The sequence below is a fragment of the Halichoerus grypus genome, chromosome 4 (assembly GCF_964656455.1).
Source record: "Halichoerus grypus chromosome 4, mHalGry1.hap1.1, whole genome shotgun sequence".
NCBI classification, from domain to species: domain Eukaryota; kingdom Metazoa; phylum Chordata; class Mammalia; order Carnivora; family Phocidae; genus Halichoerus; species Halichoerus grypus.
In genome coordinates, this window is record NC_135715.1 from 55,109,333 (window position 1) to 55,136,425 (window position 27,093).

A 27,093-nucleotide genomic window follows, 5' to 3' on the forward strand; every position below is an offset into this window, starting at 1 on the left:
ACCTAAGAAAATGGAAATTACATGTATAGCTGTTTTGAATACTTGTCCTCATAGTACTAACTTTCTCTGTGACTTACCAGCTCTCTACCACTCTGGGTAGAGTGGTTTTATTTTCCTATGCTCTAGGTGAGGCCATGTGCAAGTAGCGTTTGAAAATAAACTAGAACTTATCTGCTGTCTTTACATACAAAGAAAATCACCAAGTACAAGACTAGATTTCTAGCATCAAACTGTTAGAAACTCAGGACCGAATGTCTAGTAGTTCTACAATACTATTAATAGTACTGCACTCTTGATTAGCCAATTGTGGTCTGTGTCCTCCCCCCAGAGGACCCCTCTAGTCAGTCACCTGATGTCTGAATTCTCATTTTTCACCTCAAACTGTGATGCATTCATGCAAAAGCACTCCGTAAGGTATTGCCCCATCTCCATGCTTCCTGCTTTACCACTAGCTCAGTACTATGTATATATGAACAAAGGGAGATGTCAAGTGTATCCTGGAGGGGGTGAAGGAGGCGTAATTGAAGGGAACCTCATTGAACAAGTAATTATTTTGGAAAGAATTTTCCCCTAGGCCCATGGTTGACATTTTTCTACTGAATTGTATGACTCCTGTTAAAACATCCACTTGAGGTTCACATAGCCCAGTGTACGGAGGAATCCTGTATGCCAATTTCCAGGCTGTAATAGGAAACCATGTGTAATAGTACAAATCCATAATCTACAAGCTCTCATAAAGTATGTTAGAATGTTCCAGTAGTTAAAAACATGCCCCCACAATAGTAAAAAAACCTGCTTTGGACTGCCAAGCATTATAATCAGACACACCATTGCTGCACTAAGGGATGGATTTGGAGGAATTCAGTGGGATAAATATAAACTACCATCATTATGATTCTTAACTTTATCTGCAAACTCCCCACAGTAAGAACTCTGCACATAACTTTCCACTCCCCATTTTAATAGCCTACTGACCAGAAGCCTTACAGACAGCCTATTAACACATATTTTATATGTTATATACTATAGTCTTCCTTTCTTCCTCTACTATTCACACACTTGTCAAGTTCGCCTACTTGGTCCTCATCTAGACTAATCCTGAAACACTGTCCATTTGACTTCCAGACCACTCCCAGGATTTTCCTATCTCAGGGACAGTTCCTCTGAATCACTTTGCCAGGTCATCATGCTGACCATCTCAAGCTCCAAGTCAGAGGGCTGAGTCTATCCTTTCTAGGTGATCTCACCCACTGTTTTGGCTTCAAACGTCATGCACTGAGATTTTCCCAATAGTTCTTTAAATCTTTAGACCTCTCCTTCCAAGTAAAATACTCAAGTGGGTACAGTTCATTAGGTCAGATCATGTCACCCTTCTGCTCAAAACCCTATGGCCTTCCTGCGTGACTTGGTTTTCTCTTTTCCTGGATACTCTTCTATGCCTTAACCCTTTCTCTTGTCATCGTGGGTCCAGCAAACCGGCCACCTTGTCTCTAGAACATGTCAACACACTCCACTTCAGACTCTGTATTTGCTATTCTTTGCCTGGACTGTTCTGCCCCCAGGTATCACATAGCCTATTTGCTTTCCTATTCAAATCACATTACAAAGGCCTTCCCAGACACCATCAGAGTCCTTTTACAATTTTTGTCCAAACGTGTAACAAAGCCTAGAGCTTAAAGGGCACTAGGAACAAGACTTCATCAAGTTTAACACCAATTAAGTACATAAAATGACATGCCCACAAAGTACACATCACCTGTTATTCTTGCACAGAGTATCTTAACTAGACTCTTAACTGGGAGTAACCAGAAAGACTGAAAATAAGCATTCCTAGGCTGGACTGATCTGGACTCACTTCCTACAAAGCCTCTGCACCTCCTATTCTTCCAGTCTTTTCCATGGCTTGCTCAATCAGGTTTCAGGATAGATGGTACAAGACTTTACAATCAGGTGGTCATGTTCATAGTACTGACCGCTGCCCCAAAATTCTTTCCCCACTAATGTTTCAGAGGGCCAAGTGGCCTCCCAGACCAGCAACTGGCACTTTTTCTATTTTAACGTCAGATCAGAATGCTTAAAATTGCCACCAGCTTGACTAGTTTCCAGTATTTGGATTTACTTCCACTCATCACCAGGGGGCACTATCAACCTTAAGTGTCTCAGGTTCTGAATCACACAGCATTAACTCTGAAACCTCTAGGGCAAATTCCCAAATCACTGGACTCGCCCTGGGTTCACTTGTCATAGGACCAGATGACTCACTGGCTTGCCTTCTATTTAGTTTTAACCCTTAAGCTTTTAAAAGTGGAATTAATCAAAAGGCAAGGGTCTGGGAAATCCTTTTGCAACACTTCTCATAAACTCAAATTTCAGATACTTTGGAGTAAAACAAGATTTCATTGTTGACAAGGTTACTTCTGAGTTGCAGAAATTCTTCTGGTTTTTCCGTGTACTCCCCCATTCAATCTTGACTGCCATAATGAGACAGACAGAAAGCGCGAGGACACTTTTTTCTTGCATCTCTAGTGGAAACCTTAGCAGCAGACAGGAACTGCTCCAGGTCTGTCAAACGGATGCATTTTTCTTATTCTCCTGACACCCACAGCCCTTTCAGACACGACAGGACACAACAGCAGCATTTTCCTCGGCCCACACTCCATCTAGAACTTCATCTTTGGAAGCAGGGGCAGGCAAACCTGTCTTGTGAGGGGCCACATAGCTGTTTTAGGATTTGTAGGCCTTAAGGTCTCTGTCACACTCTGCTCTTAACAGTGAAGAGCCAGTCAATACATAAAAACATGAGCATGGCAGGGCTCAATAAAACTGGACACAAATTTAGGTTTCGTATTTTTCACATCCCACAACCTATTTTCTCCCAACCATTCAAAAATGTAACCACCACCTTGAAGTCACAAAAATAGGTGGCAGGACAAGCCATTCCAGGGTGTTTGACACAAGCATTCCAGGAGACGTCTAGGTTTCTCTAGAACTTGGCTCTACTTGACTTATGCCAAATAAGATCACACAATACTTTGCTTCCAACTGTCATTAGTCTCTTTTCATTCTTTTGGTAATCTCCTCCAGAGTTAACTACTTCCATTGGTAGGTGATGAAATGTGTAAGGAATCCACTTCAAATGTTGGCCCAGCTATGAGCATGGTCTTTCCCTTTACTTGAACTCAGAATTACGATTTTTGGATTCTTGTTTTTTATATTCCAGTCCCAGAAGTAGTTTTTCACGGTAGAAGTTATCTGCAGGCAGTCTTATGCTTTCTAGCAGTTGTCTACGACCAGGCTCTAGCTTCTCCAGGACACTACACCGGATGGATTTAAATATGTGTTAAACTAAGAGGCATTCTCTCAAATGAGTTTAAATGCATTTTATTTTTAGACAACCTACATGACATGTTTTTTTTCTTAAAAACAATGCCTCCGCTCCAAATAAATCAGGGTCAAAACAAATGAAGAGCTCAAGATGCCATCAGTCCCATCTGTCTAAGTCCTGGTGTCGTGTGGATGAAGAGGAGCAGCCCATTACGGCAACAGGTGACACATCCAAAGTCATGGCCGAATTCGTTACTGTAAAAACGAGAGACTGTATTAACACTTTTACCCGGTATGAAAATATTTAACATTTCTATGCTGCAGATGTATTCCCCTATTCAATCTGGGCTGCCACAAAGACAGACAGAAAGCGCAGGGATTTTCTTCTCTCGCATCCTAGTGCAAACCAAAAGAACAACAGCCAATTGTTCAAGGTCTATCAGTGGATGCACAACCATCCTTACCAAAGCGGGGGTAGCACATTTTCTAGAAATCTCATTCTGAAGCAAGCCCCACTCATACTACATATACTTCTGTTCTACTAACAAAAACCACAGATATTCCTGGAATAATCCCCTTAGCAAATCATCCGTACCATCCTAAGACATTTTTGTCCACTGTTGCCTCTGATCTTATTTAGTGTAGCCTTAACTTGATCTTACTCCTAATTTACATGGAAGCCTCTGAAAGCTGGGATAATGAATGCTTTCATTCCTGTATTGCCTCCAGAAATTCCTTGCATAGTAGACATTCATTTAATTTTACTAAAGGATTCTGCATATTGGGTAAGCAGCCACCTCTAACTTTATTTACTAAAAGCTAGTAACATCAAGGCTTTCAATGACCAGTTGTCAATTATCAGTAAACCAAAGTGAAAAAGGTTTCACATGCCATACATGCCATTCACGTATGCTTGGCAAAATATGAAGAGAAGGACCATTTCTAGGGGGGAAGATCAACACAGGGTGCTGTTTCTCATCTCCAGCTTAGTGATTTAAGCCACCTACGAGAAAAACTTTCTGTATATAAAAATTCTAAGTCCCTTTCTGTCCCATAAAAATCTTTTACATGTGAAACACAACTCTATTAGACTTCCAAAAAGAAACAAGAACTAGACCTACGCTTTACAAAGACTGCTGTAAAACCCATTCTAACTATCCCAGGGGCAGGAAACAAGGAATCACACCAAAGAGGTCTCCATTTTTACATTACGGATTTCAACCCACTTCCTTATACTTACACATTTCTCCATTTCTAAACCATCCTTAAAGAAAATCATATATGGGGTCACACCATCCTCACGGTAGTCCAGCAGAGCAACCATGCCATCTGGATTCATGTTTTCACCAATAAAGAACTTAGGAAGCAAACAAATACCCAGAATTAGACCATTATATACAGATCGTATCAAAACAAACTACAATAAAACAATCAAAGGAGGATTCAAAACACCAAAATTTAAGAGATTTTCACCAGGAGAAAAAAAAAAATTCTAACCAAACTTCTGTTCACCGAATGAGAACACTAACAATTGACCAAAGTACAGAGCAATCCAGAACACTTTAGACTTTCTGGAAACACACTCTCTCAACCCCACATATACAATTCCAAACTCTGTAAAAGCCTGTTTACATCATCAAGCATAGGGAACATACAACGAAGAGAGAACATCATATGGATAAAGTTATCTTTATGACCAGAGGACATGTGAAAGTTGGAAAATCAAAGAGCCAGGCTGTAATGAGTTTTTTCTTTATTCCTATAGAGGTAAGGGAAAGTCACTGAGTTTCCCCAACAGAACAAGTGTAGAAAGAACTCCAGTGGCAATGAGACACTGGAGTTGGAAATAAAAAGAAGATTGGAAGACCACTTAGGATATTAACAAGCAATTCTAGACAGGGAGAAATGAAAAATGTCCTCTGGGAAGTGAGTAGGGATGAGATTCTGGAATCAAGCAGACAAGATCTAGAAACAAACTTAGGAGCAGGGAAGGCTACTTTCCACAGCCTAGGCTACTGGAATTGAATCTATGAAGTATTTAAACTGCTCAAAAGACCCAGGAGACAGCCAGGTTACACCAACGATTCATCAAGTAATTTGTTGCTCTGGCAGCTAAATTGCACACATCTTTGACACAAACATTTACGGTATTTACCTGGTAGTTTTTGAAATTAGCAAGGATGTGCTTGATTTGTTCTGCAGCCCCTGTCATAAAAGGCTTTACTCTTTCTGGCCTCTGTTCTTCAAGTTTCCCTTTGATTCTAAAACAGTATTTTATTAATAGGTTAAAGTACTCAGTTCTCAGCAAAACGAATTTTTTCAGTAAAAAAAATCCAAAGGAAAAGAAGCAAGCACTGAAAAGGGCAACTAGCTGTCACTGGGCCAGATTAACATGGCACAATCAAGAAACTACTAGCTCACAGGATCAAAGTTTCAAGACTCTTCAAATTTTGGATTTCATGTTATTCCCAAAGTACACTTCTAAAAAGCTAAAACCACACTGCATGCTCCAGTATGTTCACATTAGTTTATTTATGGAAAAGCACCTGTCCTTGTGAGCTCACAACAGAAAAGGTTAAGGCCTTTCACAAGTAAGCCTGCTGCTAAAGACCCTCCAAGGCAACTTATCCCCGAATCCCACAGGATTGCGGGCAGTAGGTGGGCGGCGCCAGCAGCACTTACGATTTCATGTAATCTTTGATGTACTTCTTGTAGGCTTCTTTTGTGAAGCTGGTTTCCTGCAAGTGATGGTTCATGACAATATCAACACCAGTGATTACTGTGCTTTCGGTACCTTCGCCCTCTGGGCCTTCAGCGGAGGCATTTCCACCAATGAGCGAGTCATCAATGTTACCCTCTGTCCTACTGACCATCTGCATTAAGAAAGAAAATAGTTCGGTTTCAGACGTTTTTGACCTTAGCTAAAGGAATCCCCCAAATCTTGTGTCAGCAGTTCACATATCCATCATCCTCCCACCAAAACACTTTTGACTCTTGCCAAAACCACTAAAACACTGTTATGGAGAAAAAACTCAAGCCGCCTGCAATTCCTGAAACATCGTTAACTCAGTTAAGAATTCTTTGTTGACCGGAAGGAAAACGGGGTCATTTACATCCAAGTAGAGGTTCTATGTGGGCTTTTGGGATAAGCAAGTACATGTAGAGCAAACGTTGAAGGGCTTGGGGCTCCCTAACCGGAGCCTACCTGTCCCGGATGGCCCGGGAGGAGGATGGGCGCCAAGGCGGCGGACCTATTTCCAGGCTCAGCTCCGCCTCCACTTTTCTAGAAAAACCCGAGCCCGGAAAGAGCGTCTCCTCCGCCAGGAGGCAGCGGAGAGGATTGCACAACTTTGGGCGGGGGAGCGGCGGAAACCCGAGCCTGCCCGGCCTTGCCTCCCCCGCGCCGCGCGGCCCGACCGACTCACCTTCCCCTCCACCTCCAGGCACAGCCCGTCCGCGATCTCCCGAATCTTGTAGATGTCGGAGAACATCTCATCATCTGCTCGGGGACACAGACCCGCCCGTCACGGCGCGCCCGAAGGTCTGGAACCGGCGCCGCCATTTCCCGCGCGGGCCAGGCGCACGCGGCCCCCGCTCCTCCCCGGGCGCTCGAGACCCCGAGGCGTGCCCCAGGCACCGACCCTTCCTCGCTCCCGGAAAGGCCGCCAGCGTCCCCTAGGCCCACGACAGCGGCGGCGTCCTTCTTCCCCGCCCCCACCCGCACCCCTGTCCCCTGCGCGCGGCAGTAGTGGTAGTGCAGTCACGACTCACGGCTGATGAGGTCCCGGTAGATGATCATGACGACGGCTGGAGAGAGACGACGGCGGCACTACCTTAGCAGAAGCCGGGAGCTCTGAGCGAGCGCGGTGCAGCCGGAGCGGCACTCGGGGGGAGGGGGGAGCGGGCGGAAAAGGCCGACTCAGCCGCTCCCCAACCTCATATAGAGGGCACGTCCCCCTACGTCATCGCCCGCTGCGCCTCCGGAAGCGCCGCAAGCGGTGACGTGGCACGCAAAGCCGCGCGAGGGGTGGAGCCACGGCGCAGGCCGGTGAGGGGAGGCGAGCATCCGGGGACTTGGCCCGGGGACACAATGCCGCGTTGCGCGGTGCTCGCGACGGGGTGGTAGGTGGAAAGGGGGAGGAAGGGGTTCCCGGGCCTCTAGTGCGGAGAGTGGGGGAAGCGGGGCAGGCTTCCTGCCCCCTCCCTACCCTGCCGGGGTGCCCTGGGAGGTGCTGGGCCTGGGTGGGGCTTAGATGAAATCTTTTCAAGCTTCCGCCCTACGCCTCGCGCCGCGCAGCTCCCACCCATTTCTGGGAACAAAAATGTCAACTTCGCGTTTACGGAGGGTCGGGGCCTGGGGGGACCGCGAGGCTGTCCACAAAGGATGAGGGTAGGGGACTGGGCTTTTGGCCTCGCTCTGGGTTCTCGGGAGGCGTCGGAGGACTTCTTAGCGTTTGGCCCAGGCGCTACCCCAGCTGTAGCTTTCGGACGCTTTCGTGGGGCAGAGCTGAGTCCGGGGACGGGGCTACAGGTCGTCCCGCTGCCCTCTGGGGTTAGTCGTGGGGGGCGCAAGGTCTTGGGGAGGACGTAAGGTGTCTCTGGAGTTTGCACAGCTTTCCCATCTCCCAGTTGGAGTTCGTATTTGAAAGCTTGCGGATTCCTCAGGCAAACAGCTGAAGAACTTTCCCTTCTGTTTTGCACTTGGTCTTGAATTATGTCCTCTGTTTGAAAAAAGGGATATAGTGTCACTTTAAGATGACAATGAAATTATGTCCTAAGTGCTAGAGAGTTAAAAATAGGGAGCTTCCTACCTGCCTAAATGTTATGTGGGCTTTAGACCCAGTTATTAGGTCCAAAACAAACACTAAAGGAAACAGTTTCCCTTTTTGTGTGAAACCGGAGAGCTTGTTACATTCAACAAATATTTTTATGCTCTGCGGGATCCCTAGCACCGGGTTTTGCACGGATCTCCCAGTCGTGAACAAGTTAAAACCAGTCCTATCATCACATAAATTTTTGTTCTTAAGAATCAGGCAATTATAATACATCCAACGTTTTTGGTTTTTTCTAAATCTAATAACGAAGCATTCTGCACAGTAAGAGAAAGCAACTTGGGAAAGAGCCGAGCGCAAAACTGAATTGAGATGATGGAGAAGTCAAAATGGAAAAGAGCCAGGAAATAGTACGCTCCCAAAAAGATGTCGTCCCGGGCTGCACCGGACACCCTAGAGGACCCCCGGTAACTGGGAGGAAGCTAAAAAATGGCATGAAGGGAATTTGAAAACAAATGGACATCTTCTGACAGAATGTCTGTGAAGGATCTCTCAAACCTCTTGATTATTTCTGGGATATATGAGTGGAACAGGTTATCCCAGGAAGATCTTCAATTATTTTCCTTAGCTTTAACATTTTCAAATTTTTTTTTTTTTAAGATTTTATTTATTTGACAGAGAGAGACACAGCGAGAGAGGGAACACAAGCAGGGGGAGTGGGAGAGGGAGAAGCAGGCTTCCCGCTGAGCAGGGAGCCTGATGTGGGGCTCGATTCCAGGACCCTGGGATCATGACCTGAGCCGAAGGCAGACACTTAACGACTGAGCCACCCAGGTGCCCCAACATTTTCAAATTTTTTAGAAATATTTCCATCTGCTGATATCGTATCCCTAAACTGCTCTCTCCACTCTTCTCTAGTTTTATGTTCAATTAAAAACTTTTTCAAGTTTTATAAAAGCCATAGTGAAAAAAAGTACTGAAGTTAAGAGTCAAAGGACCCTAGGTTGAATCTTGGCTTTGTCTGTTACTGGTCCTTTAACCTTGGGAAAGCCAGGCTCCCTAAGCCTAAGCATAAAACGGAATTTTTGTGAGTTAAAAGGTTTTGGGGATATTAAATAAGGCAATGAAAAAATGTCTGGTGTCCTCAGTAGGTGGTTAATAAATATTGGTTGAATTTGGATGCATAATTCTTTCCAAATCTTATTACTTTTTTTTCCCCACATTTTATTACTTTGCAAAACATTCCTGAAACTATTCCATTAATCCTCTAATTACGTTATTTGGAAATATGTAGGGATTTAGTGGATATGTGTTGTATTAAAGACGTTCTTCTGTTTAATCACAACACTAATTGTTCACTGAAAGAATTCGAGTTGCGTCAAGAGATGTCTGTCTTGGGTTCATGTTTAATAGCTCATGGTAATTCAGAAACTAGAAATCCTAAAAAAAAAATCTTAGGAAAGTCTGATTTGAACTTCAAGATATTTTGTAAGCTCCACCCTGTCATCTAAAAAATTTGTGGGGGGGGCGCGGGGAGGGGTGGCTCAGTTGGTTAGGCATCTGCCTTCAGCTTAGGTCATGATCCCAGGGTCCTGAGATCATGGGCTCCTTGCTCAGAGGGGAGTCTGCTTTTCCCGCTCCCTCTACTGTTTCCCCCTGCTTGTGCTTTCTGTCTTAGTCAATTAAATAAAAATCTTTAAAAAATAAAATAAAAATAGGGCGCCTGGGTGGCTCAGTTGGTTAAGCGACTGCCTTCGGCTCAGGTCATGATCCTGGAGTCCCGGGATCAAGTCCCGCATCGGGGTCCCTGCTGAGCAGGGAGTCTGCTTCTCCCTCTGACCCTCCCCCTCTTCATGTGTGCTCTCTGTCTCTCTCATTCTCGCTCTCTCAAATGAATAAATAAATAAAATGTTTTTAAAAAAATAAAAAATTTGTGCTGGAGCAACCCTGTCAGGACTCCTCTCACTCTTGAGAGCTTTTTCTGTATCTTCACTTAATAAATTTCTATCACTTTACTCACTCACTCACTCACTGAATGAATGAATGAATGAATGAATTTTTTTTTTTTAATTTGTGCTGTATCTTGAAAATACCTACTTAGAACACCAGCAATGCAAATAGGGAAAGTTACTAATTGCAAGCCACTGACAAAATTGAAAGGATTTGGTCTTCAGCTAATTAGCTCTTACTTTGGCATCATTTGAATTTTTTTTTTTTAAGTAGGCTTCATGCCCAGGGTGGAGCCCAGTGTGGGGCTTGAACTCATAACCCTGAGATTAAGACCTGAGCTGAGATCAAAAGTCGGATGCTTAACTGACTGAGTCACCCAGGCGCTGCTGAAATTTTTTTATAACATTTTATTTCTTACTTATTCAGTGTTTTCTAACAAAATCTAAGATTGTCCTAAATTTTACAGCTGAATATGACTTGGTATCTCTTGTAATTAAAGAGGTCTAAAAGACAATGTTTTCTGGCCTCTGCACACAGGCCCTCACATGAGAAAAGCACCTCAGAAGAGTTCCCCCTTTTATCACTTTCAGATTGACTACAATAGCTTAAACGGGTTTATTCATTCTCTCATATAAATAAAACTCAGGGATATGCAGTACAGACTTATGTGGTAGCTTCATGGGCATCAGGGGCCTAGGATTTTCCTTTCTTCACCACCTATATGGTCTGCAATAGAGGCTGGAACTCCAACCATCACATCCACGTTGCAGGCTGCAAGAAAAGGGGAAGGACAACAGAGGTACATTCTAGCATGTGTTTCCCTCCTAGGGAGCAATTCTAGAAGTCCTAAAAGAGGACTTAGTCGGCCTCCATTTTGACCTCAAACTTTTCTAGTTGGGTTCGTCTTTCCAGCTTGTCTCCACTCAGGTGGAAGAGCCTGAAGGCTAAGCATCCCCTGATAAGAATCAAAACTACCCCCTCAAGCAATAAGGACTGCCCTGAGTTAGCAAGACACCACCCTTGATTGACTCCAAGAGGATGGATTTGACCTTCACTGCCCACCTGCACTTACCCACCCACCTTTGGCCCACATTTTCCTTATATATACCTGCAAGTATTTTCAGCGCTTTGGAGACCGTCTTTGAGACCGTAGTCCTCTGTCTTCCCAGCATCTGCCTCACTGAAATAAACTTTCTTGTTTCACCACCACTCATCTCTCTGCCTCCGGATTTTATCAGTGGCGAATGGCCGAACCTGGACTGTTTGGAACCCCCAGGGCCAGGTGCTCTTGTACCCCAGTGCCCTGGCTACAATCCCACTGAACAATTACATGGATCTATCCAGTTGCAGTGAAGGCTGCAAACTAGTCTTCCAGCTCATGGACACTGGTTGACTGCCACCCTAAAAATCAGGATTTTGTTCTTAAGGAAGAATGTAGGCAGCTAGTAGTCCTTGCTGTACTCACAGTGCAAAGGGTCTGGTTCTCAGCTTGGACGTTTTTCACCTTTACTCACTGGGGGTCAGGTTCAGGGAAATTGATTAGTATTTACCAAACTCATATATATGAGATTGATTTGCAAAACAATATCATTAATGTAGAATGAGGAATTCCTAATTGGTTACGTATAGTGTAGACAGTCAAGTTGCAGAAAATGTACTTAAAGAGGGAATTGGGCAGGGAGGTTAGGATGTGGTTTATGATGGTGACAGAAGGTGATTTCGGAATGAACCAGTCCAGCTGGACTATTTCTGGTCCATGGTCTGAATCCCTTCATTCTGAGATCCATTAATGAATTCTCTTGCTCCTTTTACCCAGACTTTTCATACTCTGCTAACAAATCATTACTTTAGTCAAGTTACAAGGCAAATTCTTTCCTTTAGAGCAGAACTGTTCAAAAGAGCATTACTTTGATAATGGAAATGTTCTGTATCAGCTCTAATACAGTAGCCTCTAGGCCACAAGTGGCTATTGAGTACCTGAAATGTGGCTAGTGTGGCAATGGAACTGAGTATGTACTTCTATTTAATTTTAATTAATTTAAATTTAAATATCCATGGCCGCAGAGCCCTATAATGTAAACTCTATGAGTGGGGGACTTTGTTTTGTTAATTGCTATACCTCAGGAGTCCTAACAGGGCCTGACTCAATAATTGTTGATAAATGAATGGACGAAAAAAGTTTTCATTTCTCTTAATTGAATTAAGTCAAATCCCATCTCAATTAATAGGATTCAGTATATATTCAAGACCTAGTGTAACAGTGCTCTTCAAACTGAGAGCTGAAAAACAACTTAGTGAATAGTGACCAACTTAATTAAAAACGAAACAGAATAAAAAGAAAATAGAGTCATATGTAGTAAAGGTGACTATTGTTTCATGAAATTTATGTTTTAGATTTACACATGTATATATGTACTGGATCCCAACATAAGACGTATTTCTTCATGTGGATCTAGTTCAAAAAGGTTTGAAAGCCATTGACTTAAGCAAATTTTCTCTTCAAATATATTTCTTGGCAGCATGAACTGGTCAATTTCAGTGGATAATTTTATTATTTTTTTTTTAATGTGCCCCTTTGACTCTGTAGCCCTTTTGGACAAGGTTCATGTTTTAGTCACAAAGTAGCCTTATCTGGTGCTAATGTTCTATGCGTTTGTTTATGCTCAACAGAATACCAAGCCCTACCTGGAACTGGGACTGCCAGGCCAGTTGTTGGCAATATCTAGGTCTAGCTGAGAATACCCGTTCCCTTTCTCTTAAGTGAAACCAAGCAACATAACTAATATAACTTCCAGTAGTGTCTTTGATGAATGTAAAGTGATCATTAGAATCTAAGATACTTTTAGATATTTGAATATTTCTTTTAACTTTGAAAAATAGGGCTTTTTTCTGATTTAAAAAATCATAATACACATAAAAGAGCATTTATAAACCATAGAGAAAACCACAGATAACTAATCTTCACGTTAATGTTCTCCCCATCAATATTCGTAAATTTTTTAAAAAGCAGGGTAGAGGGAAGGGTGCCTGGCTGGCTCAGTCAGTAGAGCCTACAGCTCTTGATCTCTGGGTCATGAGGTCAAGCCCCACATTGGGTGTAGAGCTTATTTTAAAAAAATAAATAAACATATTACCTATATTAAAAAACAAAAAACAGGGTGGAAGGAATCCTAATGTCTAAGTGACTTCTCCATCTTTTAAGACTTTTAAGCATAGGTTATTGTTTTAAGACTGCTCTAACAGATCTATAAACAAGCCAATTTGAAGATTTCTTGGTTGGGACTACTTTTAATCATTTTTAGACTGGATTTTAAAAATGAGTAGAAGATGATTAGACTAATCAGTCAGCTGGGTGGGCAACTCTTAATCTCAGAAAATTGTTCAAGTATTTTTTCCTTTATCATGAATATTTTCCCATATCATTAACCGTTCATCTAAAATGTCATTTAAAATTATTATAAATAGGGGCGCCTGGGTGGCTCAGCCAGTTAAGCGTCTGCCTTCGGCTCAGGTCATGATCCCAGGGTCCTGGGATGGAGCCCCACGTTGGGCTCCTTGCTCAGCAGGGAGCCTGCTTCTCCCTCTGCCTGCCGCTCCCCCTGCTTGTGCTCTCTCTCTCTCTCTGACAAACAAATAAATAAAAAATAAAAATGATTATAAATATTCCGGGATGCCTGGCTGGCTCAGTCAGTAGAGCATGGAACTCTTGATCTCAGGGTCATGAGTGCAAGCCCTCCATTGGGCATGGAAACTACTTTAAAAAATTTTTATTATAAATAGTCCAACTGATGAATGTTGGAATTTATTTTTAAATCATAGATCCAAAACATTGGAAAATAAACATTTTAAAGATATTTAGGTACCCACCAATCACAATAAATAACTGCTAACATTTTTCATATTTGCTTCAAGTTTTTTTTTTCAATGAATGAAAAAATATGACTGATCACATTGAGGTCCACTTTATCCTCCTTTGTGGACATCCAGAGGTCCATCCACCCTCCCCACCAACACCCACTCAGGTACCCACACCACCCATGTCCACATCCCAGTAAGGAAGGGATAAACAGAAATCAGAGGGCAGGCCCTAGCAGTCATGCCTATCACTTCTTTTATCTTATTGCCAGAGCCTAATCACAGAGCCTTTAACTCTGAGGGCGGCTGGGAAGTATATTCTTTATTCAGGGTGGCAGATGGATAGGGAGTTGGAAGAGTGAGCAGTCTCAGTCACAGCTATATTAGTACTTCCATGCTCTGTGGCATAGGGGAGGAGAGAAAGCACAGAATTGAGTCAAAGAAAATTTAATGGCTGTGAAGTAAGGACTGACTTTAGCCTCAGTTTCTCCATCTTGTCTATGGAATTATTATTGGATGTATAAATACTTCATCATCATGGATGAAGGAATGAATAAATAAACATATGAATAAATAAATATTAGAGTTATCTCTATACTTATTTCTATCTCCCTTCCAGATTGCTGACTTGTTGGCTGGCTTACTCTTCTTTTCTACATGACTTCTCCTTTGCTGGTGCATCTTGCCCAGCTGCCTACCATTCCCTATAACAGTCATGGAAATTAGCTTAGAGTAGGAACTGAATGCAATTTCAGAATATCAAAGAAAATTTAGAATTTGAAATACAAAGCCTGAAGATAATTAAATTTTGTTATGAGAACAGAGCAAATAGAGTCACGTAGATAGAATCAGTATTCCTTTTAGGCAAAGAATATACATCTGTTTGTGTCTGTTTAAAACTTTTCCGAAGTTTCGTAAATTATTCACAGTGATTACTGTGGGAATAGTGATTGGGGTTAATGTGGAGATAAGAATTAGAAAGATTTTTAGTTTTAGTTTTATAACCAGTGGTACCCTTTGGAGGCAGAATTTAATTGCTCTAATTCATCTTTGAAATTTATCACACAGTTGAGGACAAACAGGGAAGAAAACGATGGCAGACTTTCTTCATTAAGCTGTTGGTATGGCAACAGTTATTTTTCAGGGCTGCCTTAGCGGGGTCACTGGAATGTTAAGTATGGAAAAGGAAGGAATTTTTTTCTCAGATCTCATAGGGCATGCTGGTGCACAGTAACTTATTATTGCTTTTAGAGCAAAGTGTTCATTCTATTTGAGACATCAGATATGTAAACATTTGTTCAAAAGTGCAAGAACCAAAATTATAGAAATGGAGGGGCGCCTGAGTGGCTCAGTGGGTTGAACGACCCACTCTTGATTTCGGCTTAGGTCATGATCTCAGAGTCCTGGCATCAAGCCCAAGCTGGGCTCTGTGCCCCGGGGTGGGGGGGGGCAGGGGTGGATGTGGGAGGGTGTCTGCTTGAGATTCTCTCTCTCTTCTCCCTCTCCCTCTGCCCCTCGCCCGGCTCGTGCTCTCGCTCTCTCGCTCTCTCAAATAAATAAATAAATCTTAAAAAAAAATAAAATTATAGAAAGGGATATAGGCGTATATATGATGTAAATATAAATATAAAATATATTTAAAATATAATCTGAAATATATAAATATGTGAAATATAATTATAACAATAAAATATAAATATGTCACGTATATTCCTGTACACATCATATATATAATATAAATATGTTTATAGGAATATACATGAACATGCAAATATAATTTTTTATTGGCCCACTTTTTGTCCTACCCTGTATTGTGTATCTTTTAGTATAGGTATGGAGGTGGCTACCATTTTCAAAAACTGTCCCCATATGATGAGAATTAGATTTGAAACAAATATTTCTATGTTGATAAGGAAATATACTTCCAAGAAACCTTGCTCTTCACAGTTCTGTGAAGGCGCCCACGGAAAAACGGACTGTGTTTTCATTTACTCTCACACGATACTTCTGACACCGGATTCCCCACACAGCAAGGCAATTCTCCAACACCAGCTGCATGGCCTACAATTCCGTTCACTTCTGACACTAACTGCTCAGATCCCGCAGGTTAAGGGCTCTGTCCCACAACATTACCCCCCACCAACCCTTTAGATGCCAATCGCAAGTAGTAGGTCCGCAGGTTACCCACCACTTCTGTCTGACTTGGCTGTAACCTGGAGACTCTCACAACTCCCTCCTCAGGTTTAATCATTTGCTGGAACAGCTCATAGAACCCAGGAAAACAGTTCACTTACTATTACTGATTTATTATAAAGGATATTTTAAAGGATTCAAATGAACAGACAGATGAAGAGATCCATAGGATTAAGATCCAGAAGGGCCCCAAGTGCAGGCGCTTCTGTCCCTATGGATTTGGGGTATGTCACTCTCCCAGCACATCGTAAATGCATTCACTTACTCAGAAGCTCTCAAACCCTGTACTTCTGGGATTTTTATGGAGGCTTCATCATGTAGGCATGATCGATTATTAACTCAGTCTCTACCACTTTTCTTCCCCGGGGGATGAGGTGTGGGGCTGAAAGTTCCATGGTTAATCATAGCTTGGTTTTTCTGATGACCACCCTCCATGCTGAAGCTATCCAGCCCATCAGGAGTTGCCTCATTAGCTCAGAAGACATTCCTAATCACCCCAGAAATTCTTTTTTTCTTTTTTAAGATTTTATTTATTTGTCAGAGAGAGAGCATACAAGCAGGGGGAGTGGCAGGCAGAGGAAGAAGCAGGTTCCACACTGAGCAAGGAGCCTGATGTGGGACTCAATCCGAGGACCCCGGGATCATGACCTGAGCCGAAGGCAGACGCTTAACCGACTGAGCCACCCAGGCACACCCCACCCCCATTTTTTAAGATTTTGTTTTTACTTATTTATTTTAGAGAGAGTGTGCATGAGTACATGAGTGGGGGGGAAGGAGAAGGGGAGGGAGAAAGAATCTGAAACAGACTCTGCACTGAATTGGGAGCCTAACTTGGGGCTCGAACCCACAACCTCAAGATCATGACCTAAGCTGAAACCAAGAGTTGGTTGCTTAACCCACTGAGCCACCCAGGCGCCCCACCCAGGAAATTCTAAGGGATTTCAGAGCTCTGTGTCAGATGCTCCTATCGCTCAAGAAATTACAAAGATCTTAGGAGCTAAGGACGACAATACATATTTCAAAAAAGATAATATATTGGAAAACACTTTGCAAAAGTGTGAAATTGTGTATAAGGAAGTAAGGAATAATTAGTAGTACCGACATCTGGCTAATTATAGGATCCCCCGGTCTTAGTTTCTGGCTGACGGGGCCTTCAGTTGGAAACCTGTGGTCATTTGTTGAACAGGTTATCACTAGGGCCAGTGGCCTGTAAGACGGTGGTTCTCATCCCTGGTAGTGCATTAGAATTACTTGGAAAACTTTAAAAAATCCTGATGCTCAGGCATACTCCTGATCAAAGATATTAGGACCTCTTGGGTGGGACACAGGCAGCAGAAATTGTTAAAGCTTTCCAGGTCATGCCAATATGCAGTCAAGATTGAGAATCTTTGTCTTTTTTTTTTTAAGATTTATTTATTTATTTGAGAGAGAGAGAGCGCGCACGTGGGGCTGGGGGGAGGGGCAAAGGGAGAGAATCTCAAGCAGACTCCCTGCTGCGCACAGAGCCACATCGGGGCTCAATCCCACAACCCTGAGACCATGACCTGAGCTGAAACCCAGTGGGACGCTCAACCAACTGAGCCACGAGGCGCCCCCAGAATCTCCGTTAATCTCCGATTAACAAGAAGAGGATTTTTCAAAATAGTAGTGAAGAGAAGCAATTTGATGCCTTTTAAACATTTTGTTTCAGTAATCTCTACACTCAGCATGGGGCCCAAACTCATGACCCAGACATCAAGAGTCGCAGGCTCCAAGGACTGAGCCAGCCAGGTGCCCTGCAATTTGGTACCTTTTAAAAGTGCAGGTGCCGGATAAAGGAAGCCAGAAAGAGAAAACAGCCAGGTTGTTTTCTGGTGTGCTGTCGGCAGGCTGACGGAAGTGTCATCTTCCTGACCCCTCTCACAAGGGCATCGCTCAACAGTCAAGTTTTAGAAGGTGAACCGGCTGTGGGAGGGCCGAATGATAGGAAAGATACTGCTGAAAATGCCTCATTTAAGCCTTTTCTCTCTCTCTGAAAAAGAAGCTCCTGTCTGCACAAATTAAAGGTATAATTTGGCTCAGATTGTGACCTTCTCCATAGGCCCTCCACGGCCACCATGTTTAAAATCGCAATCACTGGTCTCCTCTTGGAAATCCCTATTCTTTTCTCCCTAATTTTTCTCTGTGGCACCTACCAGCAACCAACACATTATTTTTTTCTTTTTCTTTTTTAAGATTTATTTATTGGAAGGCCTGGGTGGCTCAGTGCGTTAAGCGTCTGCCTTTGGCTCAGGTCATGATCCCAGGGTCCTGGGATCGGGTCCCACATCGGGCTCCCTGCTCGGCAGGGAGCCTATCTCTCCCTCTGCCTGCCACTCCCCCTGCTTGTGCTCTCTCTCTCTCTGACAAAAAAAAAAAAAAAGATGTATTTATTTGAGAGTGTGAGAGAGTGGTGTGGTGGGGATTGGGGGGAGAGAGAGGGAGAAAGAATACAAAGCTGACTCCTCACTGAGCACAGAGCCTGAGGCGGAGCTCGATCTCATGACCCTGAGATCATGACCTGAGCCGAAACCAAGAGTCAGACGCTTAACCAACTGCACCACCCAGGCGCCCCTACACGCTATTTCTTTTACTTATTATTTTATCTTCTGTAAGCACCAGAGAGGTATAGCTTGTCTTTTTGCTCACAGATAAATCCCCAGTGCCTGGAACAGTGGGTAGTGGACAGCCAGTCAAAAATTGTTAAATGAGTGAGCTTGCGACTGAGACAAATTATAGGTTTAGCACCATAGTCCAGCCCAGCAGCTATGAGGTGGTCCTCCTTGTATAGTTAGATTTTCTGAATTCCTTTATGACCTGCAACTTAGGTCTTTGGCCGTGCTGGTCACTGAACAGTAAAGATGGAGACCAGCCTCTCGTGACTAGAAGAGGCTGTTTGCATAAGTTAACAGAGACAAGAGCTCTTCCCTCCGAGCAGGAAATGGGCTCGAAGACATACGGTTCTGTGAAAAAAGCAAGTTGCAGAGCAGCTAACACATATAGCATACCACCCATTCAACACAGAGACACGCCTAAGAGAAGCAGTGTATTGCTGTGGATACGTGTATATATTTGCAAAAGCACAGACAACAGTCTAGAAGGACGTGCATCAGCCTGGTAACAGTGGCTAACTCTGGGCGGCAGGGGCGCCGAGGGAAAGTGGGGTCGAGGGAGACTTTAGTGCTATTATCACTCGCCTTGTGATTTATCCCAATGACGTTTCGTGTGCAACTTCACATTTAGTTTCTAAAGCTCTTTTTTCTCGCAGTTACCTAACATCGTATTATAGTAACACAAGTGAAGTATGGGGGAAATATTTCTGTCATATACAGACAATTTATAAGGAAAATGCCCTAAAGAAATAAGAAGCATATTACACCTGAGAAGAGCGAAGGGAGTTCTACCTCTAGATTGTGTGGCTGGGAGGCAGTGAGTTTTCTGATCACTTAATAGGCACAGGGGTGTGTGTGTGTGTGTGTGTGTGTGTGTGCCTGAGAGAAAGCTTGATTTTGATCCAAAAAACTGACCCATAAATAATTTTGCTAGAAATGGCAGCCAGTACTTTAAAGGGAGGAATGGAGAGGGATGGGCCAAGCCTGCCATCAGGCTGTGGGAGGAAGATAGCTTATCTTCTGCTTTCCACTCTTTCAAGTGCAGATGCACGATGGGGTGGGAACTAGACAGAATATAATTTGGAGAGCATATTAATTTCTTTTCTTTCCACTTCACCTTACTTAAAAAATTTTTTAAAAAAACTTAAAAAATTACTGGTAGCAACTTATGACGTTCTATGTAGCACCTTCAAAAATTAGTGAGGCCATAGGTACAAACTGAAAATGAGAATAAGAATATGAAGCCAGGGGTCGGGATGGTATCAACCTGGGTGTGTCGAGTCCTGCACAGTCATTAGAGGTGGGCCCTGAATTTGGTCAGGAGCTTTTTCACAACTGAAGAGAAGGGAGAATATAATTAGTTCTAAGACTCGCCCTCATTTTTGTGTTTTTCCTAGGGAAGACTTTTTTTTTTTTTTTTTTTTTTTTAGTGTCTGATAATGAGACACACAAGCCCTCATCAGTAAATACCCCTACAGTAAATTCAGTAATGGGCTTCCTGGGGCTTATTTTGTGTGACCTCCTTCAGTGTAGGCCCAATCTTCAAATTCAACTCAATAAAAATAATTCTAGTAGTCGGCAGAACAAAGGGATCCTGCCTTACAGCTTTCCAAGGCCAGGACCCATCCAAAGAAAAAAAAATATCTTATTATGATCTGGAATGGCTAGAACTCTCTTCAAGCAATCTAGCACAAGTATGTTTCTGTAACACAAATGTCTGCCGGGCTCTCCTGTCCCCATGAAATCCAGATAAGTTTGGCGCATATCTTCGGAGGAAATCCAAAACCCTCTCCAAGATTTCTGTCGATGTTTATTTTAGTCACTGACAATACATGGGAAGGAAGAGCGCGTATTACATCACAGCAATGCAGCTTTGGAGTGAAGTCTGGGTGTTCCTGTTGTTAAAGTACCCCTAATCACCCACCACGACTCTGCATGATCCCCCATCTCTCACCCGCTCACTGGCTGCCCTCTCTTTTCTCCATTCCTGGACCTGGTGCCCCCCTTCCCCATCAGGGAAAAAAAAAAAAAAGACAAATCCCTCATTTTGTCATACAGAGGCAGCTTAACCATTGCTTTTTCTTGCCTTCAAGGTCTCTGACTTCTATTACAAGGTGATTTATTATTTTCCCAAAGGCAGTTCTTTCCCAAAAGGGAAAAAAATTTTATTTGCCCCTGAGCTTTTGGTAAGAATTGAGTAGTATTAATTTTGTATTCATTCATTCAGCACATGTGTATGGAACAATTAATATGTGCCAGGCACATTAGCAGCTGCTAGATGTACAACATGAACAGGACAGAGCCCTTCCCCGGAAGGAAAGTGGAACAGATGGGAGATTAAACATGCGAATTGCAATAGAGCGGTAAGCCCCGCCCAGGGGAAGATGGGAATGCTGCGGGTAGCGCCTAAGGCAGGTAAGTCAATGAAAACATCAGTTTCCTTAAAGGGTAACAAAAGTTTCTGAAGATAATACCCAAAGCAAGTTTTATAACTTGTACACTACCTTTAATAACTGTCTTTTAGCAGTGACCTAGAATTGCTAATACTACCTATGTGACCCTGCCGGGGGCTCTAAGGCACACAGTAAAGGTGTCCCTTCTGCCTCATTCTTGTTTACTGGGTATGGAATTTCAGTTTGGGATGACGCGAAGTTCTGGAGATTGATGGTGGTGAGCGGCGAATTTATGTTATGTATACTTTACCAAAGTAAAACAAAAACACCCAGCAACTACCACGCTGCCTGACTTACTCTGTGCGTTCATCCAATGCTGGCTCCCTCCCTGCTTTTGTGAGTGAATTTGCATCGGGGATCATCCACTGTTTTGCTTTATTGACTAATATACATACAGAAAAGTGCCTGTCATCTAAAAGGAACTTCTGTGAAGCTCATTTGTAAAGTGACAAGTTCTGAGGTGCCTCGAGTCCTGTATATTTTTATGTCTTTCTCCCTTTAAATTGCCAATACTCTCTTCTCCTTCAGTAGGATGATTTGCCAGAACATTGTGTCTAGAGCTTTGTGGTAGAATAATACTTCATAGTTGTAGAAAAACAGCAGTCAGTTTTTCACAGTAAGGGGACATCATCTTCTTACAAGTCATTTGTTTAAGAGACTTGGTATTTCCAAAGTACTTTTTGGCCAAGGAGCTCAAATGACTGTACCAATCAATGTTCTCAGGGAACAAGAATTACCACCGCCTTCCAGGCAGGCTTCCTAGTCTTTAGGAATCAAGGATGGTAGTTAGAGCAATTCCCATTAGGTAAATATTTCTTTAAGAGAATCTAGAATCTCAGAGCTCATGGGAACCAGAGAATTTAGGAGGAAATCTCATTCAAGTATTAGTTTTCATTTCCATCAGGTATAAAACACAGGGTGATCTATGCTTTGTAGGATTATTGTAGCCTATAGCCCAAAGATCATTATTATAGTAGGCATGAAGTAGAAACACTTTTATTTAGATTCTCTTCATTCTCCCCTCTTCATCCTCCCTCCATTTCTTCTCAGAGTCTGCCAGTAGTGAGATATTGTTCAACTCCCATCTTGGGCCCATTCATTGGCACCAGACTCAGCCATCAGTTATGCTATAGGTCCTATGCTATGCTTGGGTCCTATGCAGTGGACCAAGGTGTGGGTGCTGCTAAGCCATTCCTAGGCCCAGTGACCAGAGGTGTAGGCTCCCTCCTTCAGTCAAGAACAAGCAGGCTGATGAGTCAGGTCTAATTTCATCTTTGTGGATAATTAATGAGTAGAAAGGACTACAATTCCAGTTTTACATGTCGGAATGCATTCTTTTAATTCTAACAACCTAAATAAGGATTGGGTATTTCCCTAAAGTCCTATAGGATCTTAGGACTATAAGAAAAGGTTTTTTTTAAGAAAAGGTTTTATGAAAATATAACATACATACCGAAAAATGCGTATATTGTGAGTATACAGCTCAATAATTTTTCACAGACTGATCACATGCATGCAGCCACATCCAGATCTATAATCAGATCATGGCCAGCACCCCAGAGGCCCCTTTTGCTCCCAGAAGGACCTCTAAGAAGTTATTTTATACATCCATCTGCCCGTAAGTAGGCCTATGCCTAAATCCACCTAATAGATGGACACTTTCCCTTTTTTTAAATTTATTTCTCGGGTACAGAACCACACATAATTCATTTGAGGAGATGCATAAATGTTATCATATCGTATGTACTTTTTTGTGGCAGCAGAAAATTTCCTTCCTTCTTTTGCCTGGCTCTCCCACCTCCCTCTCTTCATCCTTAGACTTATATAGTGATCTCAGCGCCCTGCAAACATGCTTGTCATCACTTCCCAGGACAAGAAACAGAACAGGCTGGGGCCACCCCAGAAGCTGCCCCTCATGCCCCATCCCCATCAAGCCTTTATCCTGCCTTTCCATATGAACCCTACCCCCGGATAACCAAATCATAGATGCAGAAAAGCATCTTTTTAGAAATGTAAAAATACATTTTTAAAAAGAAGTGGTAGATAACAGGGTTTCTGTTTGGGATGATACAAAAATTCTGGAGATGGATAGTGGTGATGGTTGTACAACATTGTGAATGCGCTTAATGCTACTGAATTATGTGCTTAAAACTGGTTAAAATGGTTAATTTTATCTATGTATATTTTAGCACTATATAAGAAAAGAAATCGTAGAATTAGAGTATCACCATTTTGTAGCCCTCAAATGAGTCCTATCCCATTTCAACCCTACCCTTTCCTTAAAGTAAATACTCTCCTGATTTTATACTGATCATGTCCTTCCTTTTTTTATAGCTTTCTCAGCCAAATAGCATCCTTAGATGTAAGAGTTTAGTGTTGCCTTTTTGAAAAATTTGCTTGGTCTTCTAAGTTTATTTTTAGTCTGTACGGTTCCTCTCAATTCTTTCCCTCAATTTCATCTGTTGGAGATTTCACATCATTTGACCTGTTTCTCATGGTCTGGATTTTGTGTGGTTCATGTTCCTCTGGCCTCTGTATTTCCCCCAAAGTTGTCTTGCTAGATTCAGGGGCTTAAGGAGACTCCATCCCTTTGGCAAGACCATAGCAAGGTTGAATTCTCTCATCAGGGGGCCCATATTGTCTGGTTGTTGCTCTTTTTAAAATTTTTATATTTTTGATATCATCAAATAATGTATTGAATCTTCAGTGCTTTGCTATTGTCTATTATTGTGGGAAAGTTCGTTTCCCTCAGCCTTTGGAATGAGGTGTGCTCTAGAGTAGCTTGTGTGGTCACAGGGTTTCCTCTTCTGGTATTTTTGGGTAGGATTCAAATACGTAGGCAACTTCCTATCTGGGGTTTCCTGGCTCTGCTCCCCTCCCCCACTTCTAAAAAAATATTTATTTATTTAACAGAGAGAAAGAGAGAGAGCAGAAGCAGGGGGAGAGGGAGAAACAGGGAGAAGAGGGAGCCTGATGCAGGACTCCATCCCAGGACTCGATCCCAGCACCCTGGGATTATGACCTGAGCCGAAGGCAGATGCTTAACCGACTGAGCCACCCAGGCGCCCCGTCATGGAGATTTCTTACTCCTAATTTTGTTGTAAGTGTCATCCATAAGATTTTGGCTTTGTTGAAGTTGCTCTATTTTTTCACTTGGGGATTCAGAGAGATTAAAAAAACTACCCTACCCCCGCTGCCATTTTCCCAGAATCTTCCTTATTGACTTTAACAAAGGAGACACACACACATACTCACACACATGCACACACACACACACACACACACACACACACATACCAGTTCGGCTGCTCGTTGAAGGGTATATCAAAGGCCTTTCCAGTTCATGCGTTTATGGGGTTTTACTTAGTTAAATCTAAGGTATAGGTTTTAGTTTCTCAGACTATCTCATTTGGTTTTCTCTACCAGTGATATCTGTGACATATCTTATTATCAAAATGTCCTGACTTGGGGTGCCTGGGTGGCTCGGTTGTTAAGCGTCTGCCTTCGGCTCAGGTCATGATCCCAGGGTCCTGGGATCGAGCCCCACATCAGGCTCCCTGCTCGGCGGGAAGCCTGCTTCTCCCTCTCCCACTCCCCTTGCTTGTGTTCCTGCTCTCGCTGTCTCTCTCTGTCAAATAAATAAATAAAATCTTTAAAAAAAAAAAAAAAACCCAAAAAACCAAAATGTCCTGACTTAACGCTCCAGGGCCCTCAGCCAGGTGACCAGGGGCAATCTGGAGAGGACCTCTGCTTTGGTGTGCCATATGAGTGTTTGGGTCCTCAGGGCTGATGAGCGGGGCTTAATGTGCAAACTTTAAACACATGGTACATGGCCTTGACTCCTGAATTAGTGGCCAAGTATATTCCTAAAATGATGTGTTCATTTTGGGGAACAGAGGCTCAATTAAGGTGCAGGTAGAAGAGAATCTACTCACTCAGGAAATGCCTGGTGTTCAGTTAAATGAGCCCCGTGTCATACTATTCAGGAATTGATTCTGTTATAGACTGAATGTTTGTGTTGAAAATTCATATGTTGAAATCCTAACCCCCAGTGTGATGGTATTAGGAGGTGGGGTCTTTGGGAAATGATTAGGTCATAAGGGTGATTGGGATTAGTGTCCTCATGAAAGAGACCCCAGAGAGCCCCCTTGCCCCTTTTGCCAGGTGAGGACTTTGAACCAGAAAGTCGGCTATCACCAGACACCAAACCTGCCAATGCCTTGATCTTGGACTTCCCCGCCGCTAGAACTGTGAGAAAAAAATGTTGTGTAAAGCCCCCTGGTCTACGATTTTTGTTAGAGCAGCCAAGTAGCCTAGGGCTTATTCCTTTCATGGTTCATGATATTTTGGATCCTGGCCCACTGTGAGAATCTGATTCAAGATATAGATCTTTCCCCCCAGAAAAGCGCACATACCCACACATTTTGCACACAATATTAAATGTTTACGGACTATCTTAACCATGACTCACTCCTATGTTTAGAATTCCTGTGCTGACACATTTGTCAAAAGCGCATGTCTTCCTATGATTGGTGGGATGTTCACAAGAGAGAGCAAGTAAGGTGTCCCCCTCTCAGATTGTTATCAGGTCTACCGGAGTCTCACTAAACACGGAGCTCTGAATCACACTTGCAGGGAAGTTTTGTTTGTTCCCATGGGAGGCCAAGCTGACAACCGTGGGTACACGGGCTTGACTTCCTGCCAGGCTCCGGGCCGGGGTGGGAGTAGAACGCTCTGCTCATTAGCACTGCTAAAGAGCCACACAGTTCTGGCTGCTGCCAGATGGAGGTAGCCTGCTTCTCCTCTGGCTTTCCCTGCCTGGTACTTTCCAGATTCAGTCGTTAAAATGAACCAAAGTCCTCTTCATCCTCTTTGTGGCCTTGGCAGTTCCACGTCTAAGTCCCACGGAGGTGGAAATAGGCCCACAAAGGCTCACTGTAGGTCAGGGCAGGTGTAACTCAGGAGGCCAGGTGGGCATCAGCTGGTCTGATGTGCAAGCCTTCCGTGTCCTGGGAGATTCCCTGCCCATCTTTGCTGTGAGTCTCCTGATTAATAAACAACTAAGCCAACCAGCAAGCACAGCAGAAGGAGGCACATGGCTAAAATGCTAGCTTCTGAAATAAATTTGCTTAGCTTTATGTTTTTTGAAGTTTTCTTATTTGAAGTCTATTAATTAAAAAAAAGACTCAAAGGGATGAATAATTCTACAATTACAACAGCAAACAACTTTTTTTTTTTTTTTAAGATTTTATTTATTTGTCAGAGAGAAAGAGCAGTAGACAGAGGGAGAAGCAGACTCCCCGCTGAGCAGGGAGCCCGATGCGGGGCTCGATCTCAGGACCCTGGGATCATGACCTGAGCCGAAGGCAGATGCTTAACCGACTGAGCCACCCAGGCGCCCACAAACAATCCTTTTTGTCGGCCGTTTTTCTTTATAGATTCACCAGAGTGTGGCTGGAAGCCTAATAGCCTAGCCGGTGGCCCAGCCAGCAGTCCAGGAGGTAATTGATGAGAAATGATACCACAAATAAGCAGCAAAACGGGCGCCCCCGAACTTCCCCATCTCAGTCAATGGCATTACAGCCCTCCCTGACCCCCCCCCCCTCCGGTTGCACCTGCCCTCGATGAGGAGTCGTCCTTGGATGGCCTCTCTCTCTTGCCTACGTCTTGGGGCTTCAGCGTGTCCTGTTGCTTATGCCTCGGACGTGTATCTCAGCGCCACGGTCTTCTGTGTGCGCGCTGCCCCGGCCGCCCTGGTGAGGTCCCCGCCGCTGCCCGCCAGGCCCGCAGCCCAGCCGTCACGGAGCGCGTGCGGTCCCCGGGGCTGCCCCTGCGCGGTCCATCGCTTCCATCACTGCGGCCGGTGCGGTAGCGGCGGCTTGTTTAGTAAACCTGAGTGTGCCGAAGTCCCGCCTC

The 27,093-nt window shown here is 43.4% G+C and overlaps 1 protein-coding gene, 1 long non-coding RNA gene and 2 other non-coding genes across 4 annotated transcripts; 1 reads left to right on the forward strand and 3 right to left on the reverse strand.

Annotated features, from left to right (window-relative positions):
* Nucleotides 1–2,445: 2,445 nt before the first annotated feature.
* Nucleotides 2,446–2,579, reverse strand: LOC118522597 (small nucleolar RNA SNORA31). The gene has a single exon (XR_004910702.1). It is a non-coding gene; the product is annotated as a small nucleolar RNA SNORA31 (small nucleolar RNA).
* Nucleotides 2,580–3,365: 786 nt separating this feature from the next.
* Nucleotides 3,366–7,265, reverse strand: TPT1 (tumor protein, translationally-controlled 1). The gene is made up of 6 exons (XM_036071695.2): nucleotides 7,096–7,265; nucleotides 6,750–6,823; nucleotides 6,007–6,197; nucleotides 5,480–5,585; nucleotides 4,565–4,681; nucleotides 3,366–3,579 (listed from the first exon to the last, which is right to left on the reverse strand). The coding sequence occupies exons 1-6, from the start codon at nucleotides 7,121–7,123 to the stop codon at nucleotides 3,577–3,579; spliced, it is 519 nt and encodes a 172-aa protein (XP_035927588.1). The 5' UTR covers nucleotides 7,124–7,265; the 3' UTR covers nucleotides 3,366–3,576.
* LOC118522596 (small nucleolar RNA SNORA31) lies at nucleotides 3,647–3,776 on the reverse strand. Its single transcript, XR_004910701.1, has one exon. It is a non-coding gene; the product is annotated as a small nucleolar RNA SNORA31 (small nucleolar RNA).
* Nucleotides 7,266–7,364: 99 nt separating the features above from the next.
* Nucleotides 7,365–11,255, forward strand: LOC144381571 (uncharacterized). Its single transcript, XR_013446950.1, has 2 exons — nucleotides 7,365–7,446; nucleotides 8,410–11,255. It is a non-coding gene; the product is annotated as an uncharacterized LOC144381571 (long non-coding RNA).
* The last annotated feature ends 15,838 nt before the right edge of the window (nucleotides 11,256–27,093 follow it).

What these genes read in the sequence shown, in the direction of transcription:
- TPT1 (XM_036071695.2), bottom strand. Translation starts at nt 7,123, where the DNA reads ATGATCATCTACCGGGACCTCATCAGCC. An exon ending in ATCAAAGATTACATGAAATC is followed by an intron (nt 5,586 to 6,006) that starts GTAAGTGCTGCT and finishes ATACTGTTTTAG; the next exon opens with AATCAAAGGGAAACTTGAAG. An exon ending in CTAATTTCAAAAACTACCAG is followed by an intron (nt 4,682 to 5,479) that starts GTAAATACCGTA and finishes TTGCTTCCTAAG; the next exon opens with TTCTTTATTGGTGAAAACAT.